Raw genomic sequence first — 27,177 nt, 5'->3', positions numbered from 1 at the left:
GTATGTACCCGAGACTCGTATCTAAAAATTTGTTATTAATAATTCTCAGTGTGTTTATAAATTTAAAGATTAAATATTAATATAAAGAAATAGGAAATAATTTAATTATTTGCCATGATTGCTGAGAAGCAAAAAAAATTAATTTAGCATGTACTTTGAGACGGCAAAAGAGAGAGAGAAAATAAGAATGATTGAATTTTTTATTTATTTGTCCAACCATAACAAAACCTCGATGCCCAAAAATCCTCGTATATAACTATCAACTTTTTTTATTTTTTTGTTGAAAAGTATTTTATTTTAAAAGGTATTTTAAAAATTAAAATATTGATTTATATATACATGTGTGTGTGATAATTTTTTTTAAAGCTAGTAAAATAAAAAAGTTAAAATTATGAAATTCTTAATAGAATATTTGTAGAAAAAAAAATAACATGAAGGGTAGTGTTTCAACCAATAATTTATCAATGGATAGTGTTCGGTATTATAATAATGATTGTTTTTTAAAATATTTTTTATTTAAAAATATATCAAAAAAATTTAATTTATTTTTAATATTAACACCTTAAAATAAAAAATATTTTTTTACAAAAACACGGCCAAGTCACATAGCCAAACAAGATCTTAGAGGTTTAGTATTATTATCTTTTCAACACGTGTTATTAATATTTTTAAAAAATATTTTTTTATTATTTTTATTTATCAGATACAAAATACACAGTTATAAAGGACACCTTAGCATTGCTAACTCCCATAGAAGGTATTTAAAAGTATAGTAGTGATTATTATTTAAAGTGTTTTTTGTTCGAAAATATATTAAAATAATATATATTTTTATTTTTAAAAAATTAATTTTGACATGAGCACATTAAAATAATAAAAAAACACAAAATTTTTGATTTGAAATAAAAAAATTAATCTTTTTAAAAAACACAAAAACAAACATTCTCATAGATTACGAGTGTATTTGGTATTATGATAACTTTTGTGGTTGTGGTTTGAAAAAAGTCATTTTATAAAAAGCATTTTCGATTGAGGTTGGTTTGGTATTTATACATGTTTAGTTAAAACTGTGGTTGAAATTTAAGTTAAATAAAAAGTAATTTAATGTGTTTAGTTAAAAATATTTTTTAGATTGAAGTTATAATATATATATATATATATATATATATTGAGGGTTTTTAATTTAAATATTATAGATTTAACTACTGCTATTACATCATGAAATAAATAATATTTTATATAAAATATTTTTCATTGTTCAATTAAACTGTTTATAATTTTATCACGTACGAAATTCATCCGATAAGGACTACAATTTCAATGGTTTTTTGAGCGCATAACAAAATTAGTAAAAAATATTATCACGAACAAAATTAAGATTACGATTAAATTCTGCAAATGCTACGCCATCATGCAATCTCCTTCTAATTTATATAGTGTAATTGAATAATGTTAAACACTAGTTTTTTTTAATAAAACACAATTAAAAAAAAATTAAATTTTTTATTGTTCACGTGAACGGTGTAGAGCGAATACTCTACATTGTTCACTTTTTTGTATGCAGAGTGAATTAATTCAATCTGCACACGGCATATAAAAAAGTTCAACCCGTGGTTGAACTTGCAAAAAGCTTTCATAATCGAGGTCCTGCTTTAGATAAATGGTGAAGCCTACAATTTGTATATTACTTTCAATAAATAATCAAACATCATTATTACTGTGTTTAGAAGAAATGCAAATGATGCTTCAGAAACAAAAACAGCATTGCTGACTCACGAGAAAATAGAGGGTGTTTAAGAGTATAGTATAAGAGTGATTATTTTTTAAAGTGTTTTTTACTCGAAAATATATTAAAATAATATTTTTTTATTTTTTAAAAATTAATTTTAACATAGCACATCAAAATAATAATAAAAACACCATAAAAAATTAATTTAAAATAAAAAATATATATATATATATATATATAATTTTTTTTTTCAAAAACACAAAAACAAACATTCTAATTACACATTCCTTAAAGCAACACGCATTTCACGCTAACATTACGTCATTAAGCACCTCGCGTTTCAAGCTAGCATTACGTCCACGTCATAGCTTCCTTTTGTCATTCATGTGTACGCGTCACACCCGATTGCGACACCCCTCTCACCTTTTCAATATAAAAACAGCAGAGAGTGCAGCAAAACCACGCGAACGCAATAATTCCAAAAAGCAAAATAAAACACAAAACGCGAGAGGAAGTCGGCGAAGAAAAAAAAAACTATCATTAGGGTTATTGAAGTTTCTCGAGGAGGTTGTTGAAGAATCAGAGCATGGTAAATCATAATGCCTCTAGCTTTCTTTTTCTTTTTCTTTTTTTTCAGTTTTCATTTTGAATTGTTAATTTGTTAGTCGGTATTGTAGATCCATTCTAGTTGTTTTTTGAATTTTCAATTTTGATGTCGAATACATACACAATTTTTGTTGTTTGATCTTCAGCATAATTTTCTTATATTTTTGTTTATACTGAAGATAATTCATTTACTACACCGTTTTTGCAGATTATTCTTGATGCTTTGATTGGTGTTTTGTAGGATACTAAGAGAACGCTGCAGCGTTCTGTGCTGGCTTTAACAGACGAGACTCTTATTTCAGTAAGCAGAGTAGTAAATGCTGCAAGGGGGGACGCGAATGACGGGGTTGAACAGTGTGATCCTCAAGTTATTACTCAAGCGTCATCTTTAAGTACTTTCTTTCTTTCCTTATTTTTTTTTAAATTTTGACAGGTTTGATTTTGTTGTTTGGATCTCATGTATCTGTATTACACATGAATTCTTTCATAAACTTTCACGAGGAGATTATTTATTAAAGAACGGTAGTTTTGATTGGGTATATTTTTTAGCGGGAGAGAAATGAAAAAGAAAATGTGTTTTGGGAGGTCAATTTATCCACCTTGCCACAGTGGGGGTAACATGGATGATTTATAGAGTTGGCAGTCACTGGCTCGCATCTCAGTACCAAATATATTGCATGACATCAAACTCCACCCTTGTGCATCTTGTTTGTTCTCTATTAAATAAGATTTGGGCATGCTACGTTGTGTCCTGGTTTAATATATGTTGATGACTTATGACAGGTAAGCTGCCAGCGGAGCCTTCCTCTGTGGATATTGTGGTTTCCATCTGCAGTTCGCTTGAATTTCCTGGTGATCTGTTGGTAAAGGAAATTTTTAGAGTGTTGAAGCCTGGTGGAACTATTCTGATTTACAATTCTCAGCAATCTGTTATAGGAGAAACTGACAAGGTGAATGTCAGTGCTTTTTTTTTTCCTTGATAAAGCTTACTTTGTCACAAAGCTTCTCACCGTGATGTTTTGCAGTCTATTTCTGGTCTTCAGCGCAAGTTGCTTTTGGCTGGGTTCTCAGAAGTAGAAGCTCTACAACCAAAATCTGTTGGACTCTCCAATGCGATTCGTTCTTTTGGGGTGAGTTAGTCTTCACAAGTTGATCATTAACGTGAAAGGGCAAGAATACATATTCTTCTTTGCAAGTTTCAGCTGTATCATTCTTTTCACCACGTCCAAAGATTATTTGCTTTCCAGTATTCATATTACTATTTACTTGGTTGCATTTATAATCCTTCTTTATTTTTAGGTCAAGGCCAAGAAGCCTTCTTGGAATATTGGGTCATCCTTTGCGCTAAAAAAATCCATAAAATCATCAGTCAAGGTTCAGATTGATGATGATTCAGATTTGATTGATGAGGATAGCCTTTTGACTGAAGAGGATTTGAAGAAACCTCAGCCACCACTTGGTAAGATACAAGACACCGAACGTTGGTTTTATGCATTTTTATGGTTTTTTTGGGCCACTAATAACCAAATTTGTATGTGAAGTTGGTGATTGTGAAGTTGGAAGCACAAGGAAGGCTTGCAAGAACTGCACTTGTGGTAGAGCTGAGGCAGAGGAAACAGTGAAGTTGGGACTCACCACGGATCAGCTGAACAATCCTCAATCAGCATGTGGCAGTGTAAGTTTTATAATTCTGGATGTGCATTTGCACGGATGAAATTGTATATTTGTATATGCTAAACTATTAGTCTCAACATGTTCTTATCCATGGGTTCTTAGATGAATCTGATTTTTTTGGGCTTCACCGCAACATTGTTTCGGGAAAGTAAGCTGCATCCTCGTTTTAAAGCTGTCACGTTTAGTGTGCATTTAACTTTGTATCAAGGCACTGTGTTCATGAACAGACTAGCACATGAAAACATTAGAACTGCCATGCCTTTTAAAGTCTTCCGTATTGTGGGCTGGTTAGCTAAATATTTCTTCCTCTGGCCTTTTTTTATTGAATGTCACGCAGTGTGGACTAGGGGATGCTTTTCGTTGCAGCACATGCCCTTACAAAGGTCTTCCTCCATTCAAACTCGGTGAAAAGGTAATTAACAGGATCTCTCTCCCTTTCCGTCTACATTTACAATACTGAATTGTATAGAACTAAGAATCTCTCTTCTTACAGGTGTCGCTGTCTGAAAACTTTCTCGTGGCAGACATTTGAAGATGCTGCTTTTGGACATACGCAGCTTATGAAAGCTTTTGTTTTCAGTTGGCAATGATCCATGCATACTTCACCAATTCAAATGGTAATCAACTTTAGTGTCTTGGAAATGGTCCATAAAATGTCAAAACAATGGTTGATGATGAGAATAACAAAACCTAATTTTGTACTTCTTATCTGTCTTGGTGCTTATTTTCTCCTTGTCCCAGGTCCCTTGTTCTAGAACTCATTCATCGTTAAAATGTATCCAATCCAAACAGTTCCCAAACTCAAATTGAATTTAGCTCCGAATATAGCATCACTACTGTCTGTGTTGGTGTGGATGTATATGCACAAGGTGTCCCATTATTAGCTAGGCACCTGTACAGCATCGGGCGACGCGAGCCATCGTGTAGATGACCACAAAGCAGCTATTCACAAGTTCAAACACATTTTGTCATCAACAAGCACCAACTCCTGTTGGTTAAATGAATGAATAAACAAATTTGTCGTCAACAAGCACCAACTCCTGTTGGTTAAATGAATGAATAAACAAGCTCAGCCTTTACAAAACTGAATATGCAATTTGATGCCTGGTGCAGCTTGGAAGCAAGTCAGTTGATCTGTTGAGAAAGAAGAACAAGAAGCCCTTGTGGACCAACCAGTATTTCGTTAAGGAAACTCGATAAGCCAAACCATACCACAGGAGTCACATCCACTCCTCCAAGTGGTGGAATCAACTTCCTGGTTGGAATGAGAAGCGGTTCTGTGGGAGCATAAGCTATTACATATGGAAACTTCCCAACAGGAAGCTTTGGGTACCATGACATTACTATTCTCAAAACAAACAGAAAGGAAAATGCTGAGAGGAACGGCCCTAAGATACCTATAGTTAACTTAGCTGTGGCAGGGTCCAAATCTGCCAGCATCAACCTCTGGATTAAATTTGAGGTGGCCTCTGACGTTGTCGGTATATCAACCTTGATATTCCTCACAGCCTCGAGAACGCTAAAAGGCTCCCCTGAAATGGTTGCGTGTAATGGCGAGAAGTCAACATCGAGAGAGGCTGTGACTCCTGCAGAGCAACACGTCCTAGACCGCAAGACTTGACGGCCTTGATTGGCATGTCCTCTGGTAGGGCGTTTCAACCTTTCCTGCACAATATATTGTATTAGTGCAAATGAATATCAAAAAACTAAGAAAAACCAAATGTCAAATGAAATCAGAATTATTGATTCATAACAAAACTCGAAAAGGCATCCAGAAAGATTCCAGGCAGCTCATTAAATAAAGAAATCTTAAGAAAATCAGAGGGGCACTAGGACAGGGATTTTGGGTTCAAGCAGCATACACTAGAAAAACCTAATGGAACACGAAACTGAGGATTTTCTGGTGTAGATGGGATTTCTTTTTTGGAAAATTTATACTTCCTTATGAATTAGAAAAATACATCGTCAAGAAATGGTGCCGGAGTTCTTGAAGAAACTAGACGCATGCACACAGAGGTCAGAAAATTCATCAAAATTGTAAGAGCTATTCTCTCTAGGGCTGGCTTGGTTTCAAAAGTTCAGATCAAATTCAAAAAATCGAACTTGTTACCAGGACAAAGCAAAAGGGATTCAAAGGCCAGCCCCAGTTCCTTATCAGGTTAAAAAATTGAGCAAGCCTCATCAGTAATCAAATGACAAGAAGCCTTGGCCTGCAGACACTGCTGCTTCCTTTAGAAATCGGTAACCATATTCAGCTAAAATATCAGTTTTAACACCCACCCCCACACGCCCCAGTTTCTTTTTTCTATTTTTAATCCAACATTTTGATCTGATAAACTTCATTTTAAACACAAAATCATTTAATAAAATGCTAGGTTAGTTCAGAGCAGAAGAAGATAAGGACGAAACTAGAATTCCATGACACCATGATATGTACAGAGGAAACTGGAAAAGCAAAATTGTAAACAGAATCTTGGGCACTCACCGAAACATTGGATTTGCCTTTCTTGTGTATCAAAGGCGCCCAGCTTATATGATTCTGGTGGTTGTAGTAGTAGAGGGAAAAACATGCTGCCATGTTGTCTGTGTGTATGAGAGAGGGGAAGAGATGAATGAGTGGCAATCTATCATTGTGCTTGTGGATTTTTAGGTATTTTTTTTTCATGGGTTAATTTGATTTGACTAAGAAAAGGAAAAACAAAGCACGATCATAGGACTCCACATTGGAAATCTGGTTCGGCTGATTCCATCACCAAGAAGCCCGAGCCAGGCTTTCTCTTAGACGAGCGCAATATTGGGCATGGGCCTGATCTGCTTAAAAAACCCAATTAAATAGAAAAATACTTAGAAAAAAAAATCATAATTATTGCAGAAGATTATCTTTTAAATTTATTTCTAAAGGATATTTAATATTTAAAATTTAAAATCTAATCACCCGAATTAAACTTGATATAAGAACACATTGGAAAACTAAATACCATACAAAGATATAATAAACATTGAATTAAATCCTAAAACACGAGTAAGAAAAATATAAACTCACCTTATTTCCTAGTTTTTTTATTTTTATTTTTTCAATTTCTTGAAAATGTTAAAAATTGAAAAAATGATGGTTAATCCAAAAACACGAACCCACTTGTATTGGAGATGAATTGCGATATAAAACTTGTGAGAGTAAGCTAGATGATCGAAATTCATGACTGTATATATTTAAATATATAAAAAAACAGTTCATATACTCAAATAATAATAATAATAATAATAAAATTAAGCACAAATACAACCTAAGCCCATCACATTAAAACTCCAATAATAAAAGTAATAAAGATCCTGGATTGATTATTTCACGAATATAAATATTCAAATAGAAAGAAAAATCCTCATCCTGCACTAACAGCTAACTCTTAAAAGAAAGAAAAACCCCCAAAAATCCTGTGTGTTTTTCAGTAACTATAAAAAGAATCATAAGAAAATCAATGAGCATCAAGAAACCCTACAAAATCTCTTGTGAGAGATGCTCTCTCCTCCATCTCTTTTAATCGACTAGCCACATTGCTTTTGAGAATTTCTAAAGAAGCCTTGTATTGCCGAAGCCCATCCATATCCAAATCCATTTCCTCAACTGGCAATGCCCACCACGAAGGCCGCCCTTCTTTCCCATCTACCATCCCCCTAGACGGCGGCGATGGCCCATGTGTGCTGACATGAGGAGATTCATTGGAGCTGCTGCCGCAGCTATCAGTGGTGTAGTTGTCAAGAAATGGGTCGACGACCGAATCCACAGAAGGGTGGCCGAACGTAAAGAGCCTACCCGACAAGGAGTAGGAGACTATAGCAATCTGTGCATTGGACCCGCTGCAAAGAAATTTGGCCTTCTTTATAAGACCAGCTCGTCGCTTTGAAAAGGTCACTTTTCGGTAATCTTCGTTTTCTATTTTTTTTATTTCAATCTTTCTTCTCGTCATCCTGGGAGATAGCTAGCCAAAAACGCCTGTTTGTCTTTGCCTCTGCTCTGAGGCTGAGAGGTGACGGGCTAACTGTTTATATGCTAGCTTTTTGTTTAATCCAAAACGGAAAAGGAATCATCTCATTTAAGTCGGTTGTTGAAATGGGTTCGGATAAGGAGACTTGGGTTTCTCTCGAACACGTTACACGCTTCGCATTTGCAAGCCCTCGGGACACGCTGTTTCCAGATATTTATTTTTAATAATCTCAATTTTTATTTTGCTTAAATAAAACGATAAATATAATGGCTTGCATGCTCATCAACGTCTAGCGCATGCATAATCAACGGTTGGGATGTAAGCGATAACCTACTTCAGAAATCCTAATCCGACTACTCCACTGAACGAGCAAACGGCCTCTCTCACGAGGAGAGATGCGATATGAAAACATTAACATGAGAAGCTTTCGATATGAACTTTAGTTAAGAGATGCAGTATGAACACAATGAATACCAATATTCGAAGGATGCACCTCATAGGTACACGTGAAGCTTGTCATCTAGCACCAGAGGTTTTGCTTCGTGAACAATAACCTGTGGAAACTGAGAAACAATGGCTAAGAACGCACTAACTGGATGCATCTGGCATGATTTTGGCATCCGCAAATGGAAGGTTCTTAAAACGTTATTCAACTGCGGAAGAGGATCTTACAGCCCAATAACTTTGCCTTGTTACTCCTTGAGAGAGGTCTTCAATTCCCTAATCGCGAAATGGTGTGAGATCAATGGTCATTTGTTTCTTCCCCTTGCTCACCTTCTGTCAGAGCAACAAAGTAACCATCAGAACAATAAAGTAAGCATCCAGGTCAAAGATGACTGGATGAAAATAATTCAATACCAATGCCCATGTCAATTTTCTCGCAACAATTGAAATCATTCCGCAATCAAGTCCATAAAGGGTCGGGATTGAAAGGGCTGAGATATAGACAAGAAATTTGCACGTTCTAAACATGCCTACTTGAGGGCTATAGCACAAAGAGACGATGCATCCTGAAACACTTTGAGATGGAAGGAAGAGACCAAAGCAGCAAGTGAAATTAATCAAACTAGCAGGCTTTTGCACAAGTCCAAGGACAACCTACCAATCAAGTATGCTTGGTTCAAAAAAGTGCTAAATGAATGGAAAAGGAAACAGTGAGTTAAAGAGATCGGTAAATGATGACAGAGATACCAAGTAGTGGTGGGAAGGTAAAATTACGAAAATTCTTAGGGTTCTATGAGATTATACTCCCAAACAGGAGACCCTATCTGACACTTGGATACTTTTTCTCTCATCTCAGGAATTAGAGAAGAAAGTATACAATGTCTGCAGCATTGCTGAAGATGAGTTTCTTACAGTGAATAAGCATTAAGGAAACTGTATGTGCAGATTCAAGATGGGTCTAGAACTTACAGCTATTGCCACAAGCTCTTCTAGCAGCTCCTCTAAATGGCGTAGAGGCTAATTTCATGGGAAAAACAAAAGATGTTAGATGATTATACCTCCAAAATACAAAAAATTGTTATCTGGCACCTGGTTAAACAAATATCTGTATATGGAATCTCATTAAAAACACCTACGGTGTTTGTCAAGGACCATGCATGTAAAACTCACCCATTGAGTTGGACCATCCACTGGGGCATTTAGAGGATCGTCATGCACCTAAGCACCAAAAAGAAGCTTTGAGATACCATTGTATGTATATGATCGAGGATACTAACACTGGCATAACTACAATCAGTTCTGGGCCAGCCAAGAGTTCCTTAACCAGAGCAATTAACTTTAATCCCTTCTTATGAACCTGGGAATCCCCACAAACTTGAGAAAAGGGTGCATTGGGTAAACCAAGCAACAAGAATTATAATCCCGAGACGTTCCATTAATAAATTGATCATTTTTAACAGATCATCATACCTCCATGAAAATTCCATCCACCCCAACAGCCACTGCTGTTCTTGCAATGCATGGTATCAATTCACGAAGACCTCCACTAGCAACACCTCCACCATCCAACTGTAGACAGAGCATAGTTTAACCATTTCGTAAGGGAGAAGATACAAGAAGCAGATGTAGATAGCAACACATTAAACTATACTTAAAAATGAAGGCCAGGGAAATACAGCAACCAGAAGGAAGGACAGCACAAATCCATAGCATCAAAGATCAATATGCAAAGCACAAAGGCCAATATTATCAACAGATTGGTTTCTCACATAACTTTTATCATGAAATTATGTAACACATGCTAATAATGGTTAACTAACTCTTTACTAAGGCTGAATCTATTCACCGTTATCTAATTGTACAATTGAAAATGTAGGACAACCACACCTTTTTCCCAGCAGGCTGTTGCAGTGAATGTGTGATGTCAGCTACCTGTTTTGAAACACTTAAACCAACGGTTAACTATTCCAGATTATAGCATGTAAATCAAAGCATAAGAAGCACATTAGTCAAAAAAGAACTATCTGAAGTACATTAATCCTGGGAATCATGTTCAAAGCGGTTGTAGATCATTTCTATAATCACTTTAAACACCATGTTTTATGAAAGATAAAAGTTGGTGACTTCTAAACTAAAGAACAAAAATTACGCAAGTCAATGCTATAAACTTAAAAACTGGATTAAGTTTAATCATTCATGATTGGAAAAATTTGAAACATTTTTAGAACTTTTCTTATTTTAATGGAAGATTAAATTCAAGATCAAGATCTAAAAAAGTCAAAAGGATGCTGTGCTCTTGCAAAGAAAATTAGAATCCTGATCAGATACAATGAACTCTCCTTATCTCATAGACATTAAGTTCCAAGGCGTGAAAAAGGAAATAGTCCAAGTTTTGGAGACTCATGTGAAGGGCTCTCTATATGAATGAAAATAAGGTGAATATCTGCTATTAGTTGGCCTTATAAATGCAAATCACCATTCACCTTCTGCTTTGATACACATTGTATAAATTATGTACTTTCTACCTCTCTTGATGGAATTATTCTTTAACAGATAAGGACTTGAGAAGCATCAAATGGCATGAAACAATAATATAGAAGAGCAATTGACTTACAACAGGACATTTAGCTTCCCTCATCCATTCCAAATTACGTGGATCAACAATCAAATCATCTACAAACCAAGCCCAAATGTAGGATCAAATCAAACTGGATAACAAATATGCTATTATTCATCAAAGACTTCAAAATTCAAACATGTTTAAACCGAGCTCTTTTAGCTAGTGGAGTTCACGAAAAGTAGTTCATGGAACTTCTATCCAAAGAATTCAACACACTATTCTTTCTTAGCAAGACAGCCCATAGTTTTTAATTACCCAGGCTGTCCTACATTATTGGTATGCCCATTTAAAGCGACTTCTTAAACTAATTTCAGACAGAGAGTTGCAGAACTTCAAGAATCCCCTAATCGATCTCTTTTACACTGTTGAATGATAATAAGAAACAAACAACACCTTCAGACATATGGCATGGGTCATTTGAGACAAAAACTGGGCAGACTTACTATAGCCAAACATAGTTCCCCTCTCGCAAACCATGACATTTGGATTTCCCGCCAATCTTACCTTCTCGGCAGAATTTGACATGACCTGCATGTTTTTAATTGTACGATCATCAATTAGAGAAACAACATAAGACAGAAGCATACCTATATTTCAAAATCTTGTAATCCAAACATGTGAAATAAGAATACTTTTCCATGAAAAAGAGAGAACTCACAGAAGGAGCACAGAATTGGCCTTTCTTAATATTGATAATTTTTCCAGTCTTGGCAGCTGCAACTAGAAGATCTGTCTGTTATAAAATCCAAAAAATAAGTGAACTGAAATTGAAAAAAACAGTGAAAGGTAAAGGCCCAAAGCGCCTCTCTCAAACTCAAAATTAAATCATCATGGACGCACTAGGCTCGAAGCTATAAGGTAGCAACCTAACCTGACGACACAAAAATGCTGGAATCTGAATGATATCTGCAACTTGGCCGACTGGTTCACACTGGTCAAATAGAAAAGGTTACAAATTGTTTGGGACACTTTGGAATCCAATTGCAATGTCAATACTTTGTATTGGTAGCAAGATGCCATTGAAGAAAAGGTTGAGCAGAAACAAAGGACTATAAATAGAAAAGAGATAAAATAGGACATAAGGATTTACACAATTCAAGAAATCAGGATAACTGCAAATTCTTTACGACACATTCCAAGGGAAAGCAATTGAGAAAAACTCCATGAGGTTCATCAAGCCAGTAATTTAATCATTTTTTTTTCAAAATTCTATTATTCTGGTCACTGATATTAGAAAGACTTCAAAGTTATAACAAACCAATCACAGTGATATATAAATGATATCCTCTTGCGACACCATAATACATCAACTTTTATTTCTAAATCTAATTAATTAAAGTTGACTCGGCATTGGGTTTGTATAGCTGGTTTCAACTCCCAAGGCAAGATAAAGGACAGGACCGGTCACATCTGGTATGCTGTAGATCCAAATGATATAGCAAAACAGAAGAACTGGATCTGCATAACAAGTTGAAACTAGAATAGAACTAACTTAGTTCAGGTTTGGACCATGCCAAGCACATCAACTTTCATTTCTCATTCTCAACACCATTAAGAAGTAATGCTCCACCTAATGGAACTGAAAGTCTAGAAGAGCCATGTAGTAGACAATCGTTCAACGCATTAGAGCATATAATATAGCCTTCCAAAAAATTAAAGAGCAGAAGTCAGCCATGAAACATAGTAAAAAGGATGTGAACAACTGAGGAAACCTTGAGAATTTTAAGAATAGGACGGCAGCCTACCTGAATTGTTTCATGCACATCAGTAACAATGGGGATGTCATATGCTATTTTAACCTTCTCAAGGATCTACACCAAATAAGAGAGAGATATGATATTAACCAGTTATCCATTCATGCATGTGAAATTTCCTAAAATTATATAGCATCTTGAAAAGTCTACTCATAGCATGACACCAACAAGAAAATCTAGTACAGTGAGAACAAACTTGTTAAGAAATTTCTGTGCATGCAGTTTGATATAAATTGATACAGGTGCCAATATATCAGGAGTTAACCATTGAATAACCTTAGAAAATGTATACAAACATGCACTACTTGTTGTCCTACATCTGATTTGAGTTGTCATGTCAAATAATAATGGCAAAGACCATAATACCGAGATCATTATGCAAATCACCATGATCTATAAAGGGAATATATGCTAACATTATCCTATCCCGAGTTCCAACTCAATGTCTACAATTTATGAGCATTTAACTTAGTCCTTACCTGTGAATGTGTGAGCTTATTCACATGTATTTCATAAATGCTGCTAGTCTTGATTTAACAGTTATGAATTAACATAAAAAGCATGAACTTTACACCCATTTCTTATTCCAATATTCCATTCTTCTCATTTCATACAGCATGAATCGATACCTTCAACCCTTCGCTCATCCCTGGACCTCGAAAGGATTTGGAGGATGTTCTATTAGCTTTATCAAAGCTTGACTTAAAAACAAGTGGCAACCCAACTCTACAAGATTGAAAAAAGACAAAATCAATGGAATCTCAATCATCAATCTTCTTCTTTTGTTTTCTTGATTCAAGTAACGCAAACAGGCAAAGGAACTAGAAGGACCAAATTCACACTTCAATTTCTTTAAACGCGCACACACATAAAAAGCAATGCCTTCCACAATTAGCTTCATTTAACACCTCACAAACAAATTCTCTTCAACCAGCTTCCTTCCAATGAATACGAAATCAACGCATTTCCTTCATCAAACTAAAAAAATTACGAATTTTCAGAAGTAACTGACTAACTAACAAACAAACAAGAAACATACTTGGTTGAGATAGTCTTGAGATGGTTGGCCATTCTAAGAATGTGCTCCTCAGATTCAATCACATTGGGTCCAGCTAGCAAGAAAAATGGTTCTGCTGCCTGTTGTTCAAATCCATCAACACAAAGGACGATTCATACCAATGCAGCGCCTAAACAAAAATCTAACTGATTCGAGATCCAAAACCTTACCTTGAGCTGGTTAAACAAAACAGTTGAGGAATCCATCTTCTCTACTTAACCCAAGAATCCTCTGCAACTGCAAAATTTTATGTTACTCAGATTTTGAAGAACACGGCTGTCATTTTTTTAGTCAATCATACAAATTATTAATAATAACAATACAAGTTTTCATAGCAGAAGAGAGATCCCATCTTACTAGATCTACGCTATAGCTAAAAGAAATCCACACTCGGAATTACAGACCGAGTGTCAATAAGTATTATTTTTTTATTTTTTAAAATTTATTTTTAATATTAACATATTAAAATAATTTTAAAATATTAAAAAATAAATTTTAATAAAAAACATGTTAAAAAAAACACAGCCGTGAGTTAGTGACTGTTGGGGAACCAGGTCAAGACGCAAAAACAATGTGCGTTTCGGGCCTTATAGTAACCAGTAAGTCTGAACAAAATGGCCAGAGTGGCCAGGCCCGAAGGAAAACCAGCCTATACTGTAACGCTGTACAGGGCAGGCAGGCGAGGAGAGGACGCAGTTGTCCTTGGTTTCAAATTTTTAAATTTTTTTTTATATTAATATATTAAAATTATATAAAAAAATATTATTTTTTTTTTTAAAAGTAAAAAACGCATTACAGTGCAGTTTGGAAATATAGTTTTAGTTACTTTTAAATATGTTAAAATAATATTTTTTTAAAAAATTATTTTTAAAATAATATATCAAAATTATTCAAAACATATAAAAAAATATTTTATTATAAAAAAATAAATTTTTTTAAAATATAAATTAGCTCGCGTTTCCAATCGCTCATTAAATATATAGCCATCCATAACCAAGAATTTTTTTAAATGTTTTTTTGGCTTGAATCAGACTTACAATTTGCAAACTACATATTCTTCTATTGTATCAAGTTAATCCCAACAATATCTCTCAAAAAAAAAAAATATATTACCAGCCAATGGACAAGTTATTACCATCATAGAAAAATTGAATTACAATCCATGAGTATCTATTCCTCTATTCTCAGGTGTGAAATTGCCAGTATTTCCTAACGATCAAATTACATTCTGCTGCAGTTCAAAAAACCTTCCTAGAGCTGCCTTTTATGCGGGAGGCATGCCAGCAGTTTCATGAACAAATCAATGGAAGGTGAACTCAAGAACAGGTGAGAGCAACCGAATGAAATCCGTCGGGTCCGCTTCATTAGTTTGATCTGAGAGTCGAGAGGATAAATAACAAGACCAAGAACACAACCTGCCGCAGCAGAATTAATGGATATCAACACATGCAGTTTATAATGCGATGGTTTCCTATAAAAACAGTATCATGCAACATTTACTTCCATATTAAACCTATAATGTATGTGAAAATTCTAGCTGGTACTTCAGCTGTAGGGCATGAGACAAGCTGATTATATAAGAAAAACTTACCTATTATCATAGACAGGCGTCATTCTCGTTGGTAGGTCCTGATTTGCTGAAACAAAAGGAAGAATCTAACCACCTTGCAAGCTTAGCTCTCTCAACGTAAATATTTGCGAATTGTTTCTCACATCAGGCACATCCAGAGCCAAGTCATCCAGAGATTCTGGTATCTTCTCAAAACCCTTCATCATCTGATATATGGTTATGAGGCCTGAGTTAAAGGCTTAAAGCATTCATCAAGTGAGCCCCGCAACCTTTCTTTCTTTTTCTCAATTATAGCCAATCGCGCTTTCTTGACAATCTCATCGAGAAAAAAATGTCTTTCATGCATAAGTGGGCTTCCCTTCTTAGGAATCCCTTTGCTAGAATCTCCCTTGCTTGAGCCAACATGGTTAGGTGACCTTGGAGAATTTGGAGACTTGGAATGAACTGAGATCTGCAATGGAGAAACAGATAATGGATCTGCACTCTCTGAAGCAGATCGTACAAGCTCCCGATGCACTTTTGATGTTGTTTCAGTCCTCGTAAAAAATATCAAGCTGGGCCTGTCTCTGAAATTTAAAACAAAAGTTTCTAAGCCCGCGAAAATACTCGGGCCCCATTAGCCCAACACAGCCCCGCTTCGTTAAGTTATTTTCTAGAAACGGCAGCGTTTTGAAAAGCAAGTGAAAACTTCGACAAGAGTCGCCGTCTCTTCTTCAATTTGGCCTTGTAGTGGGAGACTTGAGCGAAAACAGTGTAAAAAAAGCTGAACCATGTCCGAAGAAGCAGAAGAAATCATCAATTTAAGATCTCAGATAACTTTTCTTCAGAACAGAGTCAAAGTATTATTTCTATCCTCTCTGCTTCCTCTTTAATCATCGCTTCGCTTGTTTAACTCAGTCTCGATTCACATATTTCTTATGTTTTGAACTTGATTTTTTTTTTTAAAAAAAAACTAGGAATTGGAGGAAGAGAATGCAAAGTTTTCCTCTCGACTCTCAAGCTGTCGCTGTGACGAGGTTTTTTTTTTTCTCTTTTGTTTATTACATTAACCAAACCAGTTTCAGCAGTTACTATTTTTTTCCTAGCACTTGAAGTTAAGCAATGATGCAGTTACAAGAGAAAAAGCCTAAAGAAAAATGTGAAAATCTGGGAGAGGAGAGAGGAGAAATGAATTCTGGGTGCAAGAAGAGTGGAAGAAAGAAAGCCACGCCTAAAACGCCAGGTCTTATTTTGTTAGCTTCTCCAATGTGTTTTCACTTGACTGATTTCTTATCATGCTCTTATTGTATTTTATTTTGGTCTGTTTTTCGCCAGCTCAATCAGAATATATAGTGATATTTTTTTATTTATCAAAATTTATGCATAGGTTATGATACAAGGATCATGAATCACCATCCGAGGAGATATGTTGCTCTTAAAGTCATGTATTTTGGTCAAAGGTATCGATTGGGATGTTGAAACTTGAATATGAACCTGTGTTTCTTTTTGTTGACAACAAGGAGCTATGTGTTTCTTTCTTTAATCTTTTTGTTTCTTTTTGTAGGCATTTTATACTGTTTAGAATAATGGTGGAAGAATGAAGACCTTTTTAATCTTGTGTGTTATGCTTCAGGTTTTATGGTTTTTCTTTGGAGGCACAAATGGATCCGACAGTTGAGGTGTGGCATTACGTTTTTCCTATTTTAGATCATGGGACTGGATTTTAAGGTTCTGTATGGAAGTGAAACGTGAGGTGATTTTGTTGAGTGATGAGTTGTTATGACAAATAATTTTCTTATTTAATTCAAGTGCTCTTGCAGTCTGAGATTTTCAAGGCTCTTGAAACGACAAGACTTTTAATTGGTGATAGGAAGGAAATACAGTACTCGAGATGTGGTAGAACAGACAAGGGAGTTTCTGCTGTTGGGCAAGTAGGTTGCTTTCCTAAAAGTTCTGTTTTCCTTAAAATACCCACTTGATATTTCTGGGTCGATTGAATTTTCATTTGAAAATTGAGAGCTCGAAAAATGTTTGATGCAGGTGATTGCACTGTATTTACGATCCAAACTCAAGGACATTGATGCACACAACAAACATTCAGGGGAGACTGTTCCAGAAGAACAGGATGGTCAGCCAGGTTTGCTATTTTTAGATGGATTGCTGAGCTTTATTTACTTGTAATGGCCTTTTCCTTTTAAGAGAACTTTGAACTTCTATTTTTAATTATCTTGTTATTGGGATCCTCCCTCTAATTTCTAAGTTTATTTATACTGTCATATCCTTCCATAACAATTTTTGAGGTTTCGGGAAGAATGTCCTCTTAGGCGTAGGATGTCATCCTAAATAGAGCACACAGCACTGTGTCACTGCTTACAAGTTACATCTATCAAGCTGGAAGAGAGAATTTTCTGATATAAATTTTTTAAAGAGAAACTAATTCAAATTCCTCATTTTTTAACTTACCGTATTGTTATCTTTTTTTATTTTTCTCAGAAGGGGAAATTGATTATGTGAGAGTGTTGAATGGAGTCCTTCCAAAAGACATTCGGATTGTGGGCTGGTGTCCTGTTCCAAGTGACTTCAGTGCAAGGTCCTTCTATGTGCTTCATGAACTGTTACCTTGAACTTGTTAACTATCATGTGTTTGTATAATCAGTCATCTTATATTGTGGTGCAGGTTCAGCTGTTTGAGCAGGGAATATAAATATTTCTTTTGGAATGACAATTTGAACCTCTTGGTATATGCAGTTCTATTATCGCTAGAGCCTTTTTTTTTGGACTTAACATTCTATACCTCTGGTTTTATGCTGCTTGGCCATGCAGGAACAGGGATTAACAATAACTCTATCATCATTTTTTATTTTTCCGCAGGTTATGGAGACTGCAGGTAAGAAACTTATTGGGGAACATGACTTCAGAAACTTCTGCAAGATGGATGCAGTGAAGGTGCACAATTATAGGCGAAATGTGATGTCATTTGAGATCTCTCCTTGTGATATGAGGTCTGAATTTACAAATCATCTCGTCTGATTTCAATATCAAAACCAGTTTATCCTTGTATGCCATGTTTTTAATTTTCTCAATTGGATGTAGCAACAAGCAAGGTAAAAACCCTTAAAAAAGAAGTTAGCATTTGAGTCCTAAAATGTTTCATATCACTGAAGTTTGGCAGTTGCATTGCTTGAGTGGTTGAGTGTGCAAGAGAAACAAACATCAATCTCCGGGGTTTAACGTAGGTGGTAAAATGGTGGGATGGGTCCTCCAATTCAATTCTTCTCAATGGATTATGGTGAATAATAAACGAGAGGGTGCGGCAAACAATAAATTAAAAATACAAATGGATGGGGAGATATAAAACATTGTATACTCGGCTTTAAGTAGATTGAATCTTCTCATTTCTCACCTTCGGGATGAAATATTTGGTGATGCACAGCCACAGTAGTGGCATGGGGAGTGTTAAATGGATGATTACGAAGCCAAGCATCAGAACCAGGTGAATAAACATGCTTGATTTTGTTAAATTCCAACTTATGACGAGATATAGACATCCCTTTATTTATTTATTTAACTTGATCATTGCACAGACATCCATTTGTGAATTTACTATACTGGCAATTATTCAAATTGAGACCTTACTATTTCTTTTGTAGATTTGAAGGGCATCAACTTTATGCTATAAAAATTAAAGGTAGTGCTTTCCTGTGGCACCAAGTCCGGTGCATGGTTGCTGTGCTATTTATGATTGGCCAAGGTCTTGAATCCCCTGAAGTGAGTATCAGATGTCATTCTAATTGCATGGTTTCCTCTTCTTTATTTGATGCCTTTAAGCCAAAATGTTTTACAGCAGAGACAAGTTTAGCATCTTGATTTAGTTTACATTTGCTTTAGCTGAATTTCCAGAGATGACTAGAATATAAAATCTGAACAAGAAGAGCGCACACAGGCTGTCTCTGAACATTCCGCGGATAATTTATGCCAGTAAATGCTTACATGTGCATGTGCACTCATGTGCTTTTCAATTCCTTGTGTCGCTTTAAAAATAGGATCCCCACCATGCATAGCAATTCTATCATAGATGATAGCTTTTCACTATAATATTCAGGTAGGAACCATTTCGAAACAACACTCTGTATGTTGGTATACAATGAGTACAGCAGATCAACTAATAACTATCAAACATTGAAAACTTATACTCTGATATGATACTTTAAATAAATAATAGTAACAATGTAACTATTCACATTCAAAATCAACAACAAATTATAATACAATTTATTTATTAACAAATAACATTAATATTAATATTTATTTAATCGTAAATAAATAGAACATAAATTATTTAAAAACTATCACTTGAATTAGACCTTGTGCCGCTAATAGAGATTAAGGAGGTGGAATCTTTGAGCTCCTAGAAGAGAAAAATCAGAAAGTCTTTTAATTCGTTCATAACTTGTTCCTCTATAATTTAACAATTTTGCAAACCACCATAAAAAATTAGAATATGAAACTTTAAAATAAATTATAATTTTTTAAAATAGCATAAGAAACCATGTTTACCTTCTTTAATAGAAAGATGTGCATATGCTTGGGCATTGGAATTATAATTTATTATTCTTTATAGGAAAATTGTTATGTTTGAACTGGAAATTAAAGAAATCAACTTCTTTTTCATGCAATTTTAGTACTTGATAGTAAAGGAAAGATAAGGGAAATATTGATACATTTAGTATATCTTATTAATGGTTTTGTTTGACTTTTGATACAAAATTATTAAATGACCTTATATGGTTAAATTTTACAAAATTTAAGGAGGGTCGAGTGAGTACTATCCCCCTGAAAATCTTAGATTGCTATGATATTTGCTTAAATCTCTCAAAACGTTTTTGAAACCAGGGGTGTCAGCTGACACCCCTAGCTTCCCACCAACATATACAGTAGTGAGCATGCGGAATCCTCTCCGTGAGCTAAATTTCCTTGCTAATGGACAATCCAGATGTAATATTTGCTCTTTGCTTCCCTGGATGGCTTTAAGAGAATTCCTCAAGGTTCATTCTTTCACTTGGGGAGAATTTGAAAGCCAGTTAAGTTGGGCTGACAAACCCACAGAATGAATCATTGGAAAAGTTTCGAACAGTCGTTGTGCTGCATGGTTTTCCATATCTTCAAGAATAATTATTTCAGTATGAAGGCAACTTATGTCAAGTACTCAATTCATAGGTAATAGATGCATTACTGGACACCAGGACACTGAGGAAACCCCAGTATCTCATGGCTCCTGAAATTCCGTTGGTTCTTCTATCCTGTGAGTTTGAAGGTCTCAAGTTTTCATGTTCTTCAGGTACTCGATATTTGAAAAGACCATTACAAATACTGTTTTCAAGACATTCAGTAGTTGAGATTAAGCAAACTCTGCTCGGTTACCCCCAACCTCCAAGGAGCTCATTGTTTGTATTTAATATTTCAAAGCAGCTGTTTAGACAAGTCATGTTCTTTGGAATTCACATCACTTTCATCCATTGCTTGCTGAATTTGTAGGCAATTTTAACTGCAATATCTGAGATAATTTTTATCAAGTGCTACTGAATTTGTGAATAGATGCTGGGCAAGCTCTGCATGTTCACTTGGAGAATGAATGCCGACTTTACCATCTCCAGGCTGCTATCTTTCAAGAGGCTCTGTTGAGTCATTTGCCTTTGTCAATTGGTGCAGAAAGTACTTCAATTTTTTCTAAACGAAACATCTTAGCTATTGCTTTTATTGGTCTACATTGCTGATGTCATTTCTCAACTTTCAGATAAAGACTCATCTAGCAATGGAGTGACAAGAAAAAAAGCTTCTCATGTTCCCCTCATGTCAAGGGAAACTGAGCGTAAGTCCTATCATAACCTCGAGTATCATCATAGTTTTACTTCAAAGATGGAATTTTGTGTGCATGGTCATGAAATATTATTGAACTATTAACAAGAAGGTTGGATGTGATAAAAGCCAGCCATTATCGTTTCTCTATCTGTACCAACTTCCTCCAAAATAAATATTCACACCTCTACATCAATGTTTTCACCGTGCTTGTTATTGCTTGAACTTGTTACAGCATCATATGAAGAGCGGCGTGCTAAGCTGGAAACGGTGAAGTTAAGAGCTTGATAACCAGTCGGCCGGAGCTGGGAGAGTTTAATGCAACCCAATCCTGCAGGTTATTTCAATTTATACACTTTCCATTTCTAGCCGGCTTCCGGAGGAAAATAAAATAATGTGATTGCAATGCTGGCTAATATTACAGTGTATTCAAATATAAGTTTTATGGGAGACCACATCTTGCTGGAAAACAATTGTTTCTTTTCTCATAGACAGCCACGGAGCAGTCCTACGAATCTAACCAATACTTGGTAAAGGAGGAGCTAAAAATTATTAATATTAGAAATACATTTATTAGTTTCTATATTATATTAACCAGGGTGGCAATTGTAATTTGCAATTAGGTGGTGTGCACTTCATTTAGGAAGAGACATTTTTTTAGCTGAAAAAGTCGTTTTCACAACCTTCAGAAATGGAGCTCGTAAATCTTGGATGGTGATATGGCTTGCTCGGCAAAATTATTGTATGAATCAAGACCCAGAAACTTCGGCCGATGGTCCCCAGAATGGGAAAGACAGGCAAGAGATTGGGTGCTCCCACTCACTTTTAATTGTTCGCGCCATGGTTGATTGTCAATTTTTCCTTTTTAGATTCTTCAAATTTTTTCTTATTTACATTTTTGTCACTAGTCTTCCTTTTTTTTTTAATTTCATCATTATTACACGTTGTATTAACAACGACCGCATTGTTCATACTGAACTTTGACATGGTTTTGTTTCTTGAAATCTGTTTTGATTTGTATGCTTTTGCATACTCGATGTGGAGTTATAACCAGCTGTTCTTGTGTTCTCAATGTGAAATTGAGTGTTAGGTGTTAAATTAAAGATTAATTTTATAAAATTGAATTTTAGGTTATGAAAACAAAAACTGTAAGATTAAGGATCAAAAATGATATTTTGTAAAATTAACAAATAAATTAAGGTCCTGTTTGTTTGCTGGAAAGTATTTTTTTTTTTTGGAAAGTAAATTTCGAGAAAATGAATTCTGGAAAAATGAATTATTTTTTTATGTTTAGTAGTATAATGAAAAATAAATTGGAAAATAACGTATTAATGTTTTATTTTTTTTCAAGTTTATTAAAATAACGAGGAACAAATCTTACAAATTAAAAAGTTGAATGAGAATGAAATTGAAAAAAAATATAATTTCATAAATTATTTCAAATAAAATAAATAATAATCAAAATAATAAAGATCAAATTTAAAAAATAAAAAAAATTAAAAGATGAAAAAATTAAAATAATAATAATTAACATTTTATAAATTATTTCAAATAAAATAAGCAACAATCAAAAGAATGAGGATAAGATTTGATGGATAAAAAATTTCAATTAAAAAATGATAAAGAAAAAGTAAATGACAATTATAAAAATAAGGATCAAAATTAATATAAAAATTAAATTTTAAGAGATGAAATTGAAAAACAAAATATATATATATATATATATATATATATATATATATATATATATATATATATATAGCAATCAAAAGTTTAAGGACCAAATTTGATATAATCAGCAAATAATATAACATTTTTAAATTTTTCACAACTTCCGAAAAGTGTTTTCCGCCCAAAATTAAAGGAAAACACTTTTCTAGAAACCAAGTCAAATTTTTCTTTGACTGGAAAATATTTTTCATTGACTAACTTTTTTAATGGTAAACAAACACAGAAAAGTCTAGAAAGTCGTTTTTCGTAAATCACTTTCCGAGAAACAAACACAACCTAAAAAGTTTGAGTTTTTTTTATTCATCCATTGTGCTCCCTCTTACATTTAATTGTTCACGTTTGTTCATTGTCATTTTATCCCTTTTAGGCTTGGAATTTTTCCTCTCAGTGCACTTTGATCACTAAACTTTATTTCCTTTTAATCTCATCCTCACAAGTTAATTTGGCACTTTGTCATGTACTTGATAATTGATATATGGTATTCAAGTGTTATTATGTATTCTGGGTGTAATTGAATAATTATGTATTCTGGGTGTAATTGAATATTCAGGTATTAAATTAAATATTAAATTTACATGATTAAATTTTAGATTGTTATTAAAACAAAAATTGAAAGATTAACTGTCAAAACTAACATCCTTGTTTTTTTAACTTTTGCATTTTAGTCATAGAATTTCATTTTCTTTGTAGTTCAGTCCTTATCAATGGTTAAAGAAAAGAGAAAAATGTCAAAAAGAGAGAAAGAAAACTCTTAATTGACCACAAAAGATATCAATACCTGCAATTTTGGTGTTTATAGTTTTTTTCAAGAGAATAACTTAATCATTCAATGATGTTTGTTAGAAATAGAATTCCACTTGATTTTTTTGTATTTATAAGTTTTTAAAAAAATAAAATAAAAATAAAAATCCAACAAGCACCCTCTGGTGACTGAAAAAATGTTGTAGGCGATCAGTACAATATCTTCTCAATTCCAAAAGGAAAAAGAAAAAGAAAAAGAAAAAGAAAAAGCAGGCAGGGGGGTCTTCAACCTTTTTAAGATGCGATCTAGTCTATCAAATCCAAGCACCAATCCACCTCTTTAATTATAAGCTAGGCACGTAGACCCATCCTAACAACCCAAACATTCCTCTCTTTTTTCTTTTTTTTTTGTAATGCCTCTTATTTTTTTATTTTATAATAAAATTCATTTTCAATAAATTTATTTAAATAATTATCTAATTATGCTATAATTTTCAAATAATATTAAAACTTTTATGATAATACTAGTTTGTATGCTCAATTGAGATTATTTTCTTAAAATAATATGATAAACAGCAAATTACATTTTACAATTTAAAAAATAAATGCAGCTCTAATGCTGCTCAAACTGGATTTGTTATGGATCAATCAATTAAAAATATATATTAAAAACTCCACTGTTCATAGTAAACATTAAAGCATCATGAAAAATATACTGTAATCAAAAATGCATTTTAAATAATTACTTCAATTCATAATTTAATTATTTTTATAAAACCTGCTTTTAAAATTACAATAAGATTTTTATAAAAAAATGGCATAAATAATAGAAAAGAAATTTGATAGAAGAGATGTATAGATCATCATCAAAACTCTCAACGAAAAACAGCTCATCCAGGCATGTATAGATAGATCATCATCATCATCATGTACCATTGTATATAAAAAAGACCGATTCGTGCCACTAGAAGTTAAATGGCAAGACCACATCATAACCGATAGTTGACCTCTATCACAAACTATATTGTGATGTAGAACTACAGCACCTATGGTACTTTTTAAGTCAAACATTCAACAGATGAAGGTAATAAAATGGCAACTTCAGAGCATCAAAACACATTTCATGGAAAACTTCAAGTTTTCTTAGTGTCTGCTTCGCCACTAGCGGATGCTACTTCCTTCTCTGCTGACGGTGCTTCTTCCGCATTCTCATCCTCTGTGTCATCTTCATCATCTGCACGGATGAGGTGGTTCATTTTTAGGTAATCCGATTAAACAGGAATGTTTGCATACTAGTCTCGAAGTAATAAATCCAAATGGCGAAAAGCACATTGCTTGAATAAATTATAAGTGACTTACCATCGTCCATTTCAGGAGCAGGCCCATCAAAGCCTCCGCCTCCAAGATTCAGATTCTGAATTAGAAAGGTTACGATCAAACAGCAGCGTTAGTCACAAATAGTTAAGAGAGGAGCAGCCCATCCATTCTTATGCAACAAAAACATTGATACTTACAGGAAAATCAAAACCCATATCCCCCATCTCAGCCTCAGGTGCTCCTAGACACCAGCAAAAAAAAAACAAAAAAACATGAATAATTAGTCAAACTGAACTGCTGGGGAGGCATTGCAAAAATATAATGACATGGAATGAGAATTGGAGTCTGGAGGGATAAAGGCTTGCCCTTGCTAGTGAACTCCTCATCCTCATCAATCCATTTATCCCAATCAACTGTCAAGAACACTGGAGGTTTTCCGGTTTGTTTTATCAATCTGCTCCACCATTTATTCTCAGCCTTCTTCACAATGTACTGGATACTTCTGGAGCCAGTACTAGCCTTGCTCTCCTGCAAGTAGTATTAAAAACTTGATATTTGGCAAAAAATATATTCAAAAAGACAGGTTCAGGTACGAGGCAGAAAGGGTACTTACCTCTACAATGACCTTGTCTAATAGGTCAAGTTCAACTTCATAGGGTATCTTATCCACCCCACTGGTAGCAGAGAAGAAAAATTTCCCTTCGGGCTCGATTTTAAGCTTTACATCCTGTGCATCAGGTAGCTGCACGGTGATGAACAAATTGTCGGACCTCTGGGCCCATTTCACTGAAGGATGGCGGCTGAAAAGGTTGAATGTCCAATGCGACATGAGAAAAACAAATATTTACAAATTTCCACCATAAATACAACATGTAACAAACTCGTCAGCAGCATTCGATTACATTGATGTCTGTATACTCATAATACAAAATGAAATCGAACAATTGCGGGGGAGGGGGACTGAATACAATTTTTACAGGTAATCCAAGAGTAACAAAGGCTAATAAGTTTTCCCAAGAGTTAAAGCAACCAGACTAATTATACCATGCTCCAGTCTACATATATAACTCCTCGAAATCATGTCTGGCAATCTTATTTTCCCAACAGGCCTTAATCACAACAACAAGGAATAACACAGATTGCCATAGGAGTACACCACATGTTAGCTTTTCTTTTTCTTTTTTGTCCAATTTCCAATCGACGAAACAGAACGAATTTCGCAAAACAAAATTTACATAGTGGGGAAAAGATTTCTTTGAAAAAACATAGAAAAAAAAGAAAGCAGAAAGACAACCATCTCAGACAATAAACTGTGGCTCCACCACCCATCCATAGAAGACACACATCATAACCAGACACGCAAATCACAAACGTCGCCTGCTTAAGAAACTAGTCCAAAATACCAGATCCAACCATGAAGGACAAGAAATCCCCAAAGAAACCCTAAGTTTCCTTAGAGAAATGGGCGTCTAGCAACAAACTTAGGGCGGTGTCTAGCTTAGTACAAGTATTGAAGATAATCTATCTATCAAAATGACAATATTAGTAGTACCTCATTATGGTCAGTGAGTAAGAAATTACTGCAGTGAGCAGCAGGGAAGAGAGGAAGGGAAAAGAGGAGCAAACGGCGAGACTTGTTCTTTGCGTGTGATTTTTGTCAGATAGAGATATTCCTAATTTTATTGTGACGGAAGGTATGGGTCGTTTTATAGACCGGTCGAATGAAATGTAAAACCCTAACTCAGCGAACACGTCTAGATGCTTCCATTCTTGTATCTGGTACCTCCGGGGGTATTTTTGGGATTGTCTTATTTTGGTGTTCGGCTCGACCGGTCGAGCCGGGTAAATTCTTCTATGAGGGCGGGCGCCATACATCTTGTTGCTGTGGGGGGTTTTCTTTTTCATTTTTATTAATTAGATGCTGAGAATATTCAATTTAAACGATAGTTCATCGAGTATTTTACGACCAAAATTGGATTTCAGGTGTCAAAATTCCTCTCAACGTTATCTGTCCTTCGAACACTCCTCGTTAAATTAAAATTAAAATTACCAAAAAAAACTTAAAGAGATCGGCCATACTGAGGAGTGTTCGAAGGACATATAGTTGTGAATTGTG

At 34.5% G+C, this 27,177-nt stretch overlaps 6 protein-coding genes across 19 annotated transcripts; 2 read left to right on the top strand and 4 right to left on the bottom strand.

Annotated features, from left to right (window-relative positions):
• The first annotated feature begins 2,160 nt into the window (after positions 1-2,160).
• LOC133692037 (anamorsin homolog) lies at positions 2,161-4,845 on the top strand. 2 transcript variants are annotated; one of them, XR_009841783.1, is made up of 9 exons: positions 2,161-2,318; positions 2,577-2,727; positions 3,119-3,285; positions 3,361-3,465; positions 3,635-3,794; positions 3,877-4,010; positions 4,347-4,421; positions 4,503-4,626; positions 4,751-4,845. XR_009841783.1 is itself a non-coding variant. In XM_062112703.1 (8 exons), the coding sequence occupies exons 1-8, from the start codon at positions 2,316-2,318 to the stop codon at positions 4,539-4,541; spliced, it is 834 nt and encodes a 277-aa protein (XP_061968687.1). In that variant the 5' UTR covers positions 2,161-2,315; the 3' UTR covers positions 4,542-4,845. The 2 variants fall into 2 exon arrangements, 1 of the variants encoding a protein (XP_061968687.1); XM_062112703.1 differs by having other exon boundaries at positions 4,503-4,845.
• A 127-nt stretch (positions 4,846-4,972) lies between these two features.
• LOC133692038 (protein COFACTOR ASSEMBLY OF COMPLEX C SUBUNIT B CCB3, chloroplastic-like) lies at positions 4,973-6,727 on the bottom strand. Of its 2 annotated transcripts, none has more exons than XM_062112705.1 (2): positions 6,495-6,727; positions 4,973-5,669 (listed from the first exon to the last, which is right to left on the bottom strand). In XM_062112705.1, exons 1-2 carry the CDS (start codon positions 6,500-6,502, stop codon positions 5,135-5,137), a joined length of 543 nt encoding a protein of 180 aa, XP_061968689.1. In that variant the 5' UTR covers positions 6,503-6,727; the 3' UTR covers positions 4,973-5,134. The 2 variants fall into 2 exon arrangements, with proteins under 2 accessions (XP_061968689.1, XP_061968688.1); XM_062112704.1 differs by having other exon boundaries at positions 4,973-5,674; positions 6,495-6,707.
• A 595-nt stretch (positions 6,728-7,322) lies between these two features.
• LOC133692040 (agamous-like MADS-box protein AGL61) lies at positions 7,323-8,248 on the bottom strand. The gene has a single exon (XM_062112706.1). It carries the CDS (start codon positions 7,972-7,974, stop codon positions 7,483-7,485), a length of 492 nt encoding a protein of 163 aa, XP_061968690.1. The 5' UTR covers positions 7,975-8,248; the 3' UTR covers positions 7,323-7,482.
• Positions 8,249-8,395: 147 nt separating this feature from the next.
• LOC133692036 (2-dehydro-3-deoxyphosphooctonate aldolase) lies at positions 8,396-14,308 on the bottom strand. 3 transcript variants are annotated; one of them, XM_062112701.1, is made up of 15 exons: positions 14,225-14,308; positions 14,038-14,104; positions 13,850-13,947; positions 13,440-13,536; positions 12,802-12,867; positions 11,928-11,987; positions 11,715-11,789; positions 11,500-11,584; positions 11,051-11,109; positions 10,324-10,368; positions 9,907-10,005; positions 9,607-9,654; positions 9,406-9,453; positions 8,665-8,769; positions 8,396-8,555 (listed from the first exon to the last, which is right to left on the bottom strand). In XM_062112701.1, the coding sequence occupies exons 2-14, from the start codon at positions 14,071-14,073 to the stop codon at positions 8,713-8,715; spliced, it is 873 nt and encodes a 290-aa protein (XP_061968685.1). In that variant the 5' UTR covers positions 14,074-14,104; positions 14,225-14,308; the 3' UTR covers positions 8,396-8,555; positions 8,665-8,712. The 3 variants fall into 3 exon arrangements, with proteins under 3 accessions (XP_061968685.1, XP_061968686.1, XP_061968684.1); XM_062112702.1 differs by having other exon boundaries at positions 8,396-8,546; XM_062112700.1 differs by having other exon boundaries at positions 8,396-8,769.
• Positions 14,309-16,130: 1,822 nt separating this feature from the next.
• Positions 16,131-22,344, top strand: LOC133692893 (uncharacterized). Of its 10 annotated transcripts, none has more exons than XR_009842008.1 (17): positions 16,131-16,276; positions 16,394-16,453; positions 16,548-16,659; positions 16,804-16,876; positions 17,050-17,095; positions 17,237-17,347; positions 17,457-17,553; positions 17,910-18,006; positions 18,094-18,154; positions 18,288-18,418; positions 19,067-19,184; positions 20,634-20,718; positions 21,012-21,119; positions 21,211-21,285; positions 21,508-21,609; positions 21,697-21,802; positions 21,896-22,344. XR_009842008.1 is itself a non-coding variant. In XM_062114063.1 (16 exons), the coding sequence occupies exons 1-15, from the start codon at positions 16,208-16,210 to the stop codon at positions 21,558-21,560; spliced, it is 1,341 nt and encodes a 446-aa protein (XP_061970047.1). In that variant the 5' UTR covers positions 16,131-16,207; the 3' UTR covers positions 21,561-21,609; positions 21,962-22,344. The 10 variants fall into 10 exon arrangements, 2 of the variants coding, with proteins under 2 accessions (XP_061970047.1, XP_061970046.1); XR_009842007.1 differs by having other exon boundaries at positions 21,012-21,128; XR_009842006.1 differs by having other exon boundaries at positions 20,634-20,754.
• A 2,275-nt stretch (positions 22,345-24,619) lies between these two features.
• LOC133690752 (co-chaperone protein p23-1-like) lies at positions 24,620-26,775 on the bottom strand. Its single transcript, XM_062111020.1, has 6 exons — positions 26,614-26,775; positions 25,675-25,861; positions 25,427-25,589; positions 25,259-25,302; positions 25,104-25,158; positions 24,620-24,978 (listed from the first exon to the last, which is right to left on the bottom strand). Exons 1-6 carry the CDS (start codon positions 26,616-26,618, stop codon positions 24,878-24,880), a joined length of 555 nt encoding a protein of 184 aa, XP_061967004.1. The 5' UTR covers positions 26,619-26,775; the 3' UTR covers positions 24,620-24,877.
• Between the last annotated feature and the right edge of the window lie 402 nt (positions 26,776-27,177).

This window comes from Populus nigra, chromosome 4 (genome assembly GCF_951802175.1).
Source record: "Populus nigra chromosome 4, ddPopNigr1.1, whole genome shotgun sequence".
Taxonomy (NCBI): Eukaryota; Viridiplantae; Streptophyta; class Magnoliopsida; order Malpighiales; family Salicaceae; genus Populus; species Populus nigra.
This window is presented reverse-complemented; position numbering and strand designations above follow the sequence as displayed.

Excerpts from the sequence above, each read along its gene's own strand:
- LOC133692040 (XM_062112706.1), bottom strand. The coding sequence starts at position 7,974 with ATGACGAGAAGAAAGATTGAAATAAAAAAAATAGAAAACGAAGATTAC.
- LOC133690752 (XM_062111020.1), bottom strand. Across the intron at positions 25,590-25,674 it reads TAGACAAGGTCATTGTAGAG|GAGAGCAAGGCTAGTACTGG; the intron begins GTAAGTACCCTT and ends TACTACTTGCAG. Across the intron at positions 24,979-25,103 it reads TGCTCCTGAAATGGACGATG|ATGATGAAGATGACACAGAG; the intron begins GTAAGTCACTTA and ends TCATCCGTGCAG.
- LOC133692036 (XM_062112700.1), bottom strand. The coding sequence starts at position 14,073 with ATGGATTCCTCAACTGTTTTGTTTAACCAGCTCAAG. Across the intron at positions 12,868-13,439 it reads GGATGAGCGAAGGGTTGAAG|ATCCTTGAGAAGGTTAAAAT; the intron begins GTATCGATTCAT and ends TATTTGGTGTAG. Across the intron at positions 9,454-9,606 it reads TGGATGGTCCAACTCAATGG|CCTCTACGCCATTTAGAGGA; the intron begins GTGAGTTTTACA and ends CCATGAAATTAG.
- LOC133692893 (XM_062114063.1), top strand. The coding sequence starts at position 16,208 with ATGTCCGAAGAAGCAGAAGAAATCATCAATTTAAGATCTCAGATAACT. Across the intron at positions 18,155-18,287 it reads ATGACAATTTGAACCTCTTG|GTTATGGAGACTGCAGGTAA; the intron begins GTATATGCAGTT and ends ATTTTTCCGCAG. Across the intron at positions 21,286-21,507 it reads CATGTCAAGGGAAACTGAGC|CATCATATGAAGAGCGGCGT; the intron begins GTAAGTCCTATC and ends AACTTGTTACAG.
- LOC133692037 (XM_062112703.1), top strand. Across the intron at positions 2,728-3,118 it reads TACTCAAGCGTCATCTTTAA|GTAAGCTGCCAGCGGAGCCT; the intron begins GTACTTTCTTTC and ends GACTTATGACAG. Across the intron at positions 4,422-4,502 it reads CATTCAAACTCGGTGAAAAG|GTGTCGCTGTCTGAAAACTT; the intron begins GTAATTAACAGG and ends CTCTTCTTACAG.
- LOC133692038 (XM_062112704.1), bottom strand. The coding sequence starts at position 6,674 with ATGAAAAAAAAATACCTAAAAATCCACAAGCACAATGATAGATTGCCA. Across the intron at positions 5,675-6,494 it reads AAGGCAAATCCAATGTTTCG|GAAAGGTTGAAACGCCCTAC; the intron begins GTGAGTGCCCAA and ends TATATTGTGCAG.